The following is a 13,896-nucleotide window of genomic DNA, read 5'->3' as shown; positions in this document are numbered from 1 at the left end:
GTTAGTTTTAGCTGATTAAATTACTAAGCCGTGGCAGTACTGCGCGGGCATAGAACGCTTTTCAATTCGCGAATCCATCCCGTTTATTAGTCACGTCAGGGGGTAAAAGGACGGTCCGGAAATCGGGAGGTTCCGCGAATTTTATCACACATGCAGATCACTCAGGGTGGCAGGTTTTTGAAAATTCTGATATCGTTAAGCGACCTGTAACGATTGGTTCTGTTGTTTCGTTCGCATGATTCCACCGGCCGAAAGCTGAAGAACATCCTGTTGGCGTCTGTAGAAAAAAGTGAGATTTCGGGGGGAAATAAGGTTACTTTTGTCTTGAGGGAAACGAGAGTCGGAGGCTGAGGTGCGAACGATTTACGCCAGGGCTTCGCGGCTTTGAGAATCCTGGTGATATCCTGCCGCCACTACCACCACCACCACCACCGACACCGCCCTTCACCCGTAAACCTCTTATCCGTTGCTCTAATCTGCCGGCTTTATTTGTGTTTGCTCGGAAGGTTATGATCCTCCTTCGCTCCTATCTACTCCCCAGGATCTATCCGCGCAGACCGGGCCGACGGCAGGATACCCGGTTTGGTTGACGCCACGTGGCTCCGATAACAATACGCCGCGACGCAGTGCGGCATATAGTCCTGCGGAAATCGCGGCGGTCAAATTATTGAAGTGAAAAGTTCTTCCATCGATTCTACTCCGCGCTGATTAAATTGATAAAAATTACAAACATAGATGCAATAAATTTTTGCTAGGTATGAGAAACTAGAGGAAAAATTTTACAGTTTACAAATTTATCACTTCTCTCTTTATTCCCTTCATTTTATTTTTCTTAGACCGATCCGTGGAGCTGGGATTTAAATCTTATTTAATAGCTGAATTGATTTTACCGTCTGATTTTTTGTGCGATGATATTTCGTAGGACTAGTTAAAATTCATGGTCGTTGCTCACCTGCTTGGTGACGGAGTCGATCAGCCTGACGAAGATGTCCTGTTCTTGCCTCACGCCTGAAACATAAATTATCGATACATTGTTTTGTAGTACTTGCGGTGGATCAAGCGAAAACGATAATTCACACCGACGTGCAAACACACTGTATGGGACTTTGTCTGATTTACATGGAATTTCGGTTTCCACGATCAATATTCTTTTTCTTCGTCCGTCTGTGCGATAAAAATATTGGAAATCAAGTTTTGCACAAAATCGTGATCAAACTTATTCGCTTATTGAAATCAGCGATCAGTATGCATCAATCACCTATCTCGTCTGGTTTCCGTTAAAATCTGACAAGAATTTGTTCTAAGGACAGAAAATTCAAGGTAATACCATCTCACAATGTGTACATATCGAATCAAATCCAGTAATCTAAGGTAAGTGAACCTGGTATTGGCACAAAGAAAAAGCGCTTTCGAATCCCTAGAATTTCGGGATGGTTGAAACGAGCGTTTGGCAAAAAAAAGTTTCCCATTAAAAACCGTTTACGACTGACCGCAGACTCCGCGGCAACACGTCTCTCTCGGGACTTACGCGTGCCCCATATCCCGGCTCGTTTTTCACCATGTGGTCACTCAAGAGGTCCCCCTTATACCTCGAGACGTACCTCCGCATAAAATTATGCCTCCTCTTTCTCTCGGTGCACCAGAAAATCACTTTTTCTCTTCACCTTATCTTCGTTGAACGAGAATTCCTCAACTCCTGGTCGGAAACTTATAAGATGTGACCGAAAACTGACCTTTGATTAGGTAAAACAGTTTTAATCGCCGAAAGAGGTCCTGAGAGACTTTCGCATATTTTTTCGTCGTTTATCCTGATAACGTAAATTCAGCCAATCCGCTGTTGGTGTGGTTGAGCGTGCTTTTATCGGAATAAAAACTATGGCCTGTGCTCACGGGTCCCGATTCGACCCTAGCTTAAGCTGAAAATCCGCGGACCACGTAGCACGGACTTGTAATAAGCCGCGACGGGTTCTCGAGGTAATTTGTGAGCTAGTTTGGGGCCAGATATAATAATCCACGGCTACATAATGCTGCTCGGTCTGGTTCTACGGGTGTACATCTAGCTGCCTGCACGGGTTCTCGCGTTGGGCTCCTCTAGACCAAGTGCGGTTGGTTCAAACCTGTAGAGAGATGAACGCCCTACAACCGCCAGCCAACATCCTCTCCTATCCTACGAAGCACACCGGTGAACAACTGGATGCTGTCCAGAGGGTGCAGACTACGGGGCGCCAGTCTTATATCGGGATTACAGAGGGTTTAACGGACACCGCGGTATTTTCCAAGCTTCGAGTGTAGTCGGGCTGCATCGAAATTACTCAGCCCAAGTCGGTACAACGTGAGGAAGAATAAGAATCCGGGTACGCGAACATTCGAGCGTTTTATGCCCGAGTCTGTTTTCTGGTGTCAGCGGTGGGATACGGGAAGTCTTGTGAACGGGTAACTACGTAACTACACCCCCGAAATTTTCTGTTGCCGACGTGATTCCCGGTTTACAAGCGGCATATACGAGATCCGGGAGCCCCGCTACACGGAAAAACCGTCGTAACCCTTAAGCGCCTGATCCCTTGCCCTTCCACCCAGCTGTCGTTCCTCTCGATGCAGTTCCGACCCGCAAACCCAGACTGATCCTGGAGTTCTGAAGTTCGTTCGAAAGTATTTCAGTCCGATGAGCAAATCGTGCGTGAGGGAGTAAAAATTGCAATTTTTATATCAAGATGCCGTTTCGGATAGTCCGCGAGTGTTTCGCCGTCTCGACTCGTGCGTGACGTTGGCGTAAATTGGTTGTGAAGATAAGCACGGAATAGGTACTCGTTTCATGGAATAGCGCGAAGCGGAAAGTCCCGAGGATATAGTTCTCACTCCCTGGTGCAGTTTCCGGAGGGAGGAGGACCCGAAGATAGTTGAAAAGAGTCTGACAAGTGCCTGAATACACCGCGCTTACACTCGCACTTGCCTACAAGTTTGTCCTTCGCGGTTAGTGTTTAAGCAACAGTTTCCCACTTCGGTACGTTTACTCTGCGCTCTTCTACCGTTCTATAGATATCCCATTCTCTCGAGCATTAAGTTCTCAGCGTCTAATCGAAGCCACTTTTAACGCTGGGATGCTATGTTCCAGAATCACTAACCGATCACTGGAGTTACTTTAACCAATGAATGAAACTCTATGTTCTACAGATTTCGAAGATCCATTCCAGATTTCGGCATTGTCGGTGAGCAACAAGTTTGATCATCAATATATTTTATCAGCGGTTAACACGGGTCATGAATTTCAAATATTGATTGAAAAATCCACTAAGTTGGACTAAAAAAATGTACACCACGTAACAGCTGTATACAAGATCTTTTGAATGCGGTATGTTTAGCTTAATCGACACGAATAATACAAGGTCGTAAAATTGAAGTCCGTGGAGATGTAGATTAATATTACGATGATCGAGGTCAGTGGATCGTTTTTTATTTCCAATCCTTGATTTTTTTTTTCCACCGTCACCTTGCGTCTCATTCACGTACATCCGATCGCCTCTGAGAAGACAAATTGGCGGTGGGTTGAGAAGCGTCAGGTGTCTGAGTCCGTCATCGCGTCACCATCGCGGCAGGCGAGCAATAAATCGATAATTAAATAATAAATAAGGAGCGAGCGTGGATCAGCGATGCTGCGAGGATCGAACGGAGCCGGCGGGCGACCCCCGAGGCTCTCCATATCGGGGCATGGTTTTTGCCCCCGGAGAGGCCCCGGAGAGTCGGTCGACCGACGAGACGAGTGAGCGAGAGAAAGAGAAACAGAAGGAGTCGGTGATAAAAAAGGAGGAGAAAGATGAGGCACCAACGATCGAACAGGAGTGCAACCGATTAAGGATCGAGCCGATCGGCGTACACGATCGTCCTGCAGGGTGCGGTCGGTCGAGTTTTTCCCAAAGTATCACTTTTGAACGCCGTCCCAACTCCCGGCGGCGCATTACGGGCCCAGTTATGCTAAACTTCTGACAGGTGATTAACTAATAGGGATCGGACCTCGAGGCGATCACGCGGGAGTCCCGGAGTCCCGATCCCGAAGGACTAGGACAAGGAGAGCCACGGCTACCGGGGGCCGAGAGTCCTGCGCCGCAGGACTTAACAGATCACCTTCGCGTTTCTATCTTTGCAACACAGTCAGTTGTTTCTTGTCCGCGCTGTTGGTTACACGTTTTAGTTACCGTAGATGGAGGGGAGGCCTCTCGATCCCCCCCTGCGTTGCAAGAATCACACATTGATCGATCGGAACTCGGTATGAAGCCGATCCGGACCCGAGAAACTCGAGGTCGCTGAGTATGGAGTGCAAAAGATTTATTCTACTTATGTTTCAGCGTTCGTTGCAAACGGAAACTCGAGTCAATAGCGAGTAATTTTCAGACCACCAAGACACCAAGAGCCACCTAACCATACGAAATGGAAACGGACATGCGTGAAAACAAATTATCTACGCTCTTGACAGGATTTTGGGAAACCGATCAAGCACGGCTACGATCATTCTTACTGGCAGCTAGCGCCAATCGGGACATTTTCGATGCGCAAACGTGAGGATTTTGTGGCCATTCTTCACCTGGAGGCATTTCGTTCGAAAATGCGAGCTATTCTGCTGCACGGACGTCGCAATGTGCCTTTTTGCTCGATCAAACCGCAACACCCTTCTCCGATGCGGGGTGACGTAAAATATGTCTCTGTTGCGGCTGGTTCTGTCCGTCGGAATGACTGACTGACTGACTGACCGAGTCGTTGAAAGTTAGAGAGGGTGAGAGCTTTTTAGAGCCTATAAGATACATAGATATGCGACCGATCGTCCGGTATCCGTGCGGAATGTTGATGGCCCGTCTTGATCTTGGCGTCAACACTCGATGATAGCTCCCAACTCTTCCGCTCAGGTTCAGGTGACAACTTTAGGCGACGATGTATTAATTTGTATAGTCCGATGGATCGATCGTCCGATAAGTGATCGAGATAATTTAACAAAACGAATCAAATAACACCTTGGAAACTCAGATCTACGAGTCACAAAGAAAAGAAAAGTATGGTTTCGAAGAAGTGAACTGTCAAAATGTGAAAACCTATCTCGTAATCGCATGAAGGATCTATGATACAGTTCTGCTATACCTGATCGTTCATAATCGATGAGCAGAATAGAAGTCACAAACTATGAAAACAGCATAAAAATGTGGTTTTCTTTACCATTTGCGTAGAGCAGCTGAAGCCGGTACTGGATCCCATTATTCGTCTTCTGTCCCTCGGTTTCCTGTAACAAAAAGATGAGAATAATTTATCAGCAAGACAATGCATGACTGGAGTGCAGGAGGATAAAAACCCGAGTATATTGTCCGTGATATCGAAGGCCTGACAGTGCACGCATAAACCGTGCCGTTGTAGCAAGGTTTTACAAAGATAGCGAAGAAGCGTGCGGTTTAAAGTAGATCAAGATGATTACTTTGCCAGGAGTAGGAGGGGGTGGCCCCGCCTCGAAGCACTGACTGCACTTAATTAAATGCATTTTGATGTATGTATGGGACATTGTACGTGTACTACGCTCGTCTAACGTCACTCGCTAATTATTAATTCCTTGATGAACGCGTATATAAGAGCTTCTGGCTGGAGCATAGTTACGTTATAGTTACAGATATAGATACACGCGGGGTGTGCGGTCGTACCTATCCTCGCGTGGCGTGCGATGCATAATTATCCCCTATGCGCTGGCTTCCTGACGAGTCACGCGTGCATTGTGCCATATGCCGTTGTACGGAGCGGAGCGTCCTTAATGCATTTTCAACAACCCTGAACGCGCCGCTGCATGTGCAGCGGTAAGTAACGCACGTTGGGCGGGGGTAAGATATCAAAAAACTTTTATACCCCGATCGAGTAGTATGCAAGTATTTCTCGAATGGCAGTTACAGCTCTGCGAGGTGAATTACAAGCGGCGTGCACGATATCCATTTCATTCCAAGAGATGCGCGGACCGGACGAAAATATGTAAATAGGGGATGATAGCTCGCGACGCCGGCTCCCGGCTCATACTCGCTTCGCCGTCCACCTCGGGGGTTGATGTATGCCCTCGGTGCATGACCCTAATTAATAGGATACCACGCGATGCAACTGTCTACCACCCGTGAATTATACAGGCCAACTGCGAGCGCACGTGCATAACTACGAGCTTGCTGCTCAGCGCCAATGCGCTTTGCCGTTGTTAAACGCGAGCACACCACCTTCCGTAATTAGTTAAGTAGGCTCGAGAGTCTCGGGGGTTGATTCACACGTCGATGCGAGTCGAGAGCTCGTTAAGATACTCCGACAATGCCGTACTCGGACATTTTTCGAAGCGACCAATCCTCCCCTCTTACACCCGTCGCGATTGGTGCGTAGAAAAAGCGCCCAAAGATAGAACCGACTCTCGACTAGACTTCGGGCCCTTATTGCTCCTCTGAGGGTGAACTTCCGGAGATGCGTGTACGCGGCTTACGCTGTGAGATGTCTTATATTTAGACGCAGGATCCCTGCACGTCTCGTCTTGAAGTCGAAGGTGAAGTGCAAACTCGTAAAACATGTTTGACTGGAAGTTGCGCGATTCCCAGCAATTAAAAGGCAGAATTTAGTATAACTGATTTACGTAGTGGGATTTTCTAAGAAGTCTCTCGCAGAAAATTTTATCAGAAACGACCTGCACACCGAACCGTAAAGCCGACTTTTCATTCACCCGCAAGATCTCGGACGAGAAAATATCAGAGGCTGACTGGGACTCGAAGTGAAACGAATGCCTGGAGCTGCACCGGGTAAGGAAGACGGAGATGATCCTGACGCCTCGGCCAGGGTGTTCCATAGATAAATGGAAAGGACAGGTGTCGGAGGGGACGATTGCCGATGGCTATCAATGGACAATAACAACCGGTATGCACGCGTGTCGATTACGAGTATCGAACGCGCAGGTTGCGGCTTGATTTCACCAAGCCGGTACATCAATAATAACCACCACCGTATATACGAAAGCCTTGTATTGCAGGGATGAAAGGCGGATATTTATTAGTCAGCTTTGGATCACGAGTGGCTGGCTTGTCGTTACGACATTTTACGAAGGGCACTCAACCGACTGACTCCACCACCGAGTTCCCCTCTGTCCCTCTCATTGGTCACGCAACTTAATAGCACCCGATAGATCAACGATGAGCTGTGCTGATCAAAGATTACGCCTGGTGTATAAGTCATTCGTTATTCACCAATGCTCAAATACGGAAAGTCAATAAACAGGTAGTGGATACACAAGGCATCGTGCTGGGCGGATTACGAGCATTTATTTATACACCGTAAAGAAAAGCTCGGTATATTATTTGGATTCAAATTTTTTTTTCAAACACTGTAGCCCGAAGCAATTTCCTCAGTTATTATCATACAACATAGAATTTGAGATAAATTCACGGTGGCTTTCCAACAACAGCGATGTGCTTCGAACGGAATGTATAACAATTTTTTAAATAAAATTCCACGATCACGTATCGTTGTCAAGGCTTAAACTAATCTAAATTTGCACGTCAGTTGCCTTCGCTGCGAAGTCATAAATACCAGGTACATTATTTTTCTGAGGAGCACATGGCCATAAGCATTGATATTATTTAAGTCCAGGTAGATATATCTCAGAAATAAAGGCGACACAGCGGCGTACGTTATCTAATGTTCGGTTTAACCTGCATCTACAAACTTCACCGCAAGAGGAACCATAGTAGGATGACAAGTAGGCTTATTCCGGTGGTGTAAGTCGAGTCATGGCGAAGAGTCAAGTATACGTCCTGCACGTTGAAAAAGGTTCCTTCGCGTTCTGGGCGTTTTGTCTTATTGTTAGAAGCGGTGGTTAATAATAATAAACACCATGGCTGCCGGCCATGTCGGCGAACGTATCGTTTTGCACTATCCTCGTCCTCCGTCTTTGCCCATCCTCGCATATCGTTCAACGCGGTTTATCTTACGCCTGATGCCGTGTACCCACGACACAATTGCAGCAACAGCTGATAGGGAATCGGTGTAATTAATTTCAGCTTACCTGATCCTTCTCGACGAATCCGATGAAGGCCGTCCTCTCAATTTCGATTGGCTGTCCCGCCCGGTCGTAGAGCGCGATAACAAAATGAAAAAAATTACTCTTTCTGAGGTTGCTTGGTGGCTGGTGTTCGAAGTGGGCTCTGCCGACACCGACTCTGTAACAAGACGCAGAGATGCCGGATCAGATATAGCCACTGGCAACTTTCCTTCCATCGAAATGAATGAAAAGTGATCAAGATACCCCGCGAAAGCGGATCCAGAGGCTCCGTCGAGAGGGAAGAACGACGGAAGTATAAAGGAAAGACAAACGAGCATGGATGGGGCAGTGCGCAGGTGGCCTCAACGCCTTAAAATCCCATTAAGGTCTCATGTGCCGAGATTAGGCCGCCGGACTCCAGTACCATCTTTGAGTAATGGCACGGAAAGACCCCTTCGCTACGCGATATAATAGCCAAAGCGACTGTACTATCGGCCACGGGATTCGGTGTCGTGACAATGGCGCCAGGGTCCCAACTTTGCCCGGATTGCCCGTAATCCTTATATACAGCATCGCTAGCTCGAATCCGCTGTGGAACTCGATCGCTCTTTCGGTTTCAAATTTAGAACTCGTCACCGCGTCGCAGGTAAAGCCTCTTTTGTAATAAAAAATCAGCTTTTCAAAATTTTACGATCTGAAATCATCGAGAGCTGGAAGAGTTGGCACGTGGCGTTGTTTTCGAAACGTTACCGCTCAACGTGCCTCGACTGAACCCGAATGTTTAGATCGCTGTACGTACGTAAACAGCCGGAGAGCCACGCTCGCTCTGGATTATTAATTGAGTGCGGCGTTAAACGCGTGTTCACCCTCTTTACGCAATCAGTCAGTCACTTCAACCCCATCATCGCTCATCCGTCCAGCTGCGGGTAGTCGAGCCGGTTCAACGATTTGTAAATCAGAATTCCGACGTGTCAGGCATCGAGTTGTTGCTTCACATCTCGAAGCGCCCTATACTTCGTCGCAATTTAATACCCGATATATTTTATTGTTTTTGTATCAATTTCATGGGGGGATGAAGAGGAGTGATCAGGCGGTTTGTTCGCTTCTTTCCACAGAAAATGCCCCTCGTCTTTTTTTTTAACACCTTTCATTTAATAACTTCGTACACCAGTGATCATCGGGTGTAATCTACGTACCTGCAAACACCTGTACGTAAAACGCATTATGTAGAGTGTGAACGTCGCAATTACGTATAGGCATGATTAATTGGCAGTGTGAAGTTATTTCACCCAGAGGAATTTACTAATGAAATGGACGCGTTGGACGGATATCATTTTCGTTATGCCATAATTTAAATAGCTGGGTGTATGTGAAGAGTGAGCGCGGATAGCCGTACTGTAAAACATGCCTTTGTTCCGCGGCGTAAATTATGCCTATTAAAACGACAAATTGGTGAAAATAATTTTACTTCCAGGTGCGACGTTCCCGTGCCGGATATTTTAAGCTCAAGGTAAAGAAGAAAAAAAGGACAACCGAAAGTTCCGCGTAGAAGTTAAGACGACAAGTTCTCTGTACGATCACCTGCAGACGTCAATACCTGAACGGCGTCAAGGGGTTCAGAATATTTTGACAGGTTGAAAAATTGTTGCCGCAAATCCCATGTTTCGAGGGATGTTTCACGTATTTCTACGGTCAGAAGAGTATACATGAAAAAATTTTCGCCTCTTCCCCTTTTCTTTGCAATTGTGTTTCCCGAAAACTTAGAAACCCGGCTTCAAGTTTCTCCTACGGTATATAATGTATACCTATGTGTGTGCGATACACGTGCGAACGGACGTTGAGTGATGGGCTGTCCCTCGTGATTTTGAGAATTTGCGGTAAGCTCGGCCATGCTGCACGCCCCTTTTCCTCAGCGCGTGGAATTCCGATTGAAGAACCCAAGGCGCGGTTTCGAAAGTGAAAAAAGCGCTGGTGATATAACAGCCGTTTTTCAATTTCACCCTCCGATCGTGAGTCTTGAATCCTGCAAATCGTTGTGATGAAATTTGCAAGACCACCGCGTGATTCCGGTGCGGTTTTTATTCGTAAAGAGATTCGTGCAAACGAGTTAACAACGTCAGCGAGAAGAGTAAACGTACGGGTACGATATTCTGGAACTACCCGTAGGATCCGCAACGCCTGCGAGAAACTCGCAAAGAGCGCGAATCCTGTAGACCGAGGTATATAAACGGAGTAGATTCGTGTTGGCAAAGTGTTAAATATTCAACCGGGTAGCTTAATTGCGGGAAAAAGGTGACAAGAGTCGGTTGGCCCTGGTCTAAAATGCTTTACTCAACTCTCGCTCATCTCTCCACCTCCGGGAAGGCGCAACACCCGCTTCTGTGTCGGAAAAACCCCCGCGAATGAGAAATTATTCGCAAATCGCGCTGCTCGCCTCGTATTATCAAGCTGAAAATCGTTTCAGCAATTGTTGCTCTGGTTTTCTTTTGGTTTTTCGGCGATTTGAGAAAATCAAGTATTTTTTTCCGTGCGGAAGTTCGTTATCAAGAAATCGATAATTATTATTTATTCGTTATATTCAGTCATATACTGGGAATTTATGTCAGAATACTTATATTCGTAAGCTACGAAGAACTCTTTGAAAATACAAACATCAAAAATACAGGAGTTAGAAACAAAAGCTTGGATATCGATGCGTCGTTTCAAATCACTTCCAAATGGTTGAAAATCTAATCCATTTGTCAGATTTTACTTTACGTTAGCTAATTTTATTTAGACCACTGTTCTCCACAAAATTACTGTAAAAGATTTTAATTGAACATTGCAATTTTCCGATCACAATCAATACCAGTGTAATATTGTAAAATTAAATATTGAAAAATACCGAGACGATAAAAAATATGTTTCAGGAAAAATTGACAGAAACTTTACTCTTCTGGACAAAACGAGCCATCGTTGATTAAAGTGGATTAAATTCTACGAGATTTTCAACAATTTCGCAGCAATTTGAACTGAACCAATGTCGTCTAAGTCTTTGTAAATAACTCGAGTATATTCTATTCTTGTATCTTTGACGTCTTGATCATAGTTTTCGAAAACAATTATTTGACTAATACTCAACGTGGAGCTATCTCTCAGTAGAATTAATAAAACGGTATCGACGTTCGGCCAACCAGCCTCCTCAATCCGAATAGACGCGGCGTCCGGAAATGAATAGCTCGAGTTTTGCAGTAGATTTGTGAAATAAATGACGGGATCGGAGGTCCGTTTGTCACGTCCGGTCCGCCGGTGTATTATCGGCATGGTGATCCAGGGTGGGCCTTTAGGGGGTGTCAGGCTGGGGCGGGGGATACGAGGAGGGGTGATGTACGGCCCGTGTCGATAATTATCGGTGGCTGATTAACCGGCCGCCGGTTCGCGCCCCATAACTCTCGATGTCCGATTATTTTGCCCCGTTTGCCATGCACCAATTCCTACCTCTATATACCCCGAGTTCAGCGCTACCCCGAGTTGTCACTGCGCACCTGCACTACACTCACGTACATAGGGTTCATACCTGTACTGATTTCCGAATAAATGATATACAAGTTTGCATCTTGCAGGGAAAATTTGATGAGACCGTATACGTGTAATCAAATATGCATGTATCACTTCCGTTCAATCGATTTTAAAAATGTATCACTGATCTTTTTTTAAAACTGTTATAGCTTTATCCATTTGCTAAGATCGTATTAAGAGGTGTCCCACCACTCAGAAGAAAAAGAAGAAATACCGTGTTTCATTTATTTTTTTTTGAATTCTCGCGTTTGAAATCCGAATAGAGAGATTGTTCTAAACATACTTCTGCGTGTCTAGTATTGTAATATTCAGTTTGTAATGTTAATTATTTGAAATGTACTATGTTTCTATTTTGAAAAAAATTCATCGTGTATCTACGACATTCTAGATCATACTTTTCGGACATAAAATTCACTTCTTTGAACCATCGAGTCAAAGTAGTAGTTGGCATTATTTCAGAGCGGACTGTACAGTGACCTATACCTGTTTCTACAGGCACGCATGTACTTGGCGAGTGTCTAGGTATCGGTACAGGTTGTACATACATCCGTGCACATAGAAAAGCAGGTAGTTGGCGACACAGCGAGAGAGAGAGAGAGAGAGTGAGAGAGAGAGAGAGGGAGGGAGAGCCGGTGCACATAGAGGCAATTTAGCAGCACGTCGGAATAATTATAATCGGCCACAGGATGGTGCGGGGGTCAGGAATGAACGGTGGGGGGGGGGGGGGGGGAGGGGTCACCGTCAATTCTCGCCAATATCCCTCTATTAAATGGCTGTTTTTCGCGTCATTTCATACCGTCTGTATATCGTCGTACTCATCGCCCCCTCGTAGTCCCCCCCCCTCCCCCCTGGCCGTTATGGTTATAGACGTGTCGAGCGCGTTATCGAGTGCCTATCGCCGTTGTTTGCCATCAGCCTCGCTCACTCTTCTTTGCATACGTATTATTGTATATGTATACACTCGCGTTTATGAGTAAACGTAGGTATACATGTGTGGACCGTTTCAGAAAATACCGCTCAATTCAAATGCTCGAGTAAATTTTGAAGGGAAAGCTCTTTGAGGGAATTATTTAGTTTGGAGAAAAAAATGTCATACTGTCAAAGTAAGTTGAAAACCCAGGATAACCCCGATTTATGATTCCATGCACAAAGAGTTGATCAGTTTCCGATTCTGAGAATAACCCATATATTATACAAGGGCAAGCTAACTCGACGGTGCAAAGAGGAGGGAATGTGTCATGGCGGAAGGAAGGGAGGAAGGACAGTGGTACTAATTACGAGGTTGATTCACGCCTGTCCCGAAATTCGCGATAATTCAGCCGGATTACGTACGTTATGTAGGTTGTGTCCTTTGGCTCGAGGCGTTTCTGACAGTATCCCGCGATTCCCGAATCATTATACCCACAACAGGATGTAATCTAACTTTAAGTCCATCACGGCCAGGCTGAAAATTGGATGCATGGTACGTTGATCTTATTTTTTAATTTTTATTCCTGTAGTTTAAGAAAATCGAAATCACACCCAGAGGTTAAAAAATAACCGATCGTATCGACAATTTAATTTTTACTCCTGAGCACATTCCGAGTGATTGAAATTTTCAATTAGCATTCGGAGACGGAAGTAGAAAATTTTGAGTCTCAGATGCTGAGAGAAGAATCAAACGGCAGTATAAACGCGTAATTTCGATTTCCCGGTAATCGTTGCGCGCACGTGATCCGCGACGCGGAGAGCTAATTCCTAGTCTGTGCGGATGATCACAATTTGCGGTGTGATAAAATATGTAGGTGTGGTGGGCGCAGAACGCTCAGAGCCCGTATAAGCCATTCGTATAAATTTGTTATAGCTAGTAATATTCGGATACAGTTGGAGATATCCGAAATACCGGGTTACACAGTCGGTTGCTGCAGCGTTCCGGAGCGGATTTTAGTGGATAGGTACGCGAGTAAAATTGTTGCGGATATCGCGGATTATACACCCGTGCAGAGGAACACCTATGCACACTCTGAGAATAACAATAAATAGACGGGAAAACGCCCCCGCCACTGTACAGTCATGGAAGCTCGGAATTCCGCAGTTATTATACGACTCGGTTCTACGAATGCACCGGAGTCTGTTTACGGGCTGCAGCCACGACTCGATTAATAATGCCCGACGAGATAATGAGCAATTCGTTACACATCTGGCTGTGAATCCCCGCGCGTAATTTCTGTACTTCATCGTCGGATGCGACTCTGCTATTCTTATCGCGATTGCCGATGCACCGAGAAATATTCGTACAAGAATGCTGATAAACCCAAAATTTTTGAGTATATTTG

The 13,896-nt window shown here is 45.7% G+C and overlaps 1 protein-coding gene across 2 annotated transcripts in view; it reads right to left on the bottom strand.

Annotated features, from left to right (window-relative positions):
* The window catches only part of LOC107217870 (transcription factor collier), a 66,668-nt gene that overhangs the window by 50,361 nt on the left and 2,411 nt on the right, over positions 1–13,896 (bottom strand). For both annotated transcript variants that reach the window (XM_046743174.1, XM_046743175.1), the window contains exons 2-4: positions 8,048–8,201; positions 5,200–5,263; positions 953–1,008 (exon numbers count right to left, since the gene is read on the bottom strand). In XM_046743174.1, the coding sequence (XP_046599130.1) occupies positions 953–1,008; positions 5,200–5,263; positions 8,048–8,201 (274 nt within the window). The remainder of the gene's footprint in view (positions 1–952; positions 1,009–5,199; positions 5,264–8,047; positions 8,202–13,896) is intronic.

The sequence above is a fragment of the Neodiprion lecontei genome, chromosome 6, assembly GCF_021901455.1.
Source record: "Neodiprion lecontei isolate iyNeoLeco1 chromosome 6, iyNeoLeco1.1, whole genome shotgun sequence".
Lineage (NCBI taxonomy): Eukaryota > Metazoa > Arthropoda > Insecta > Hymenoptera > Diprionidae > Neodiprion > Neodiprion lecontei.
Note: the sequence above shows the minus strand (reverse complement) of the source record. Positions and strands in the feature narration are given on the sequence as shown.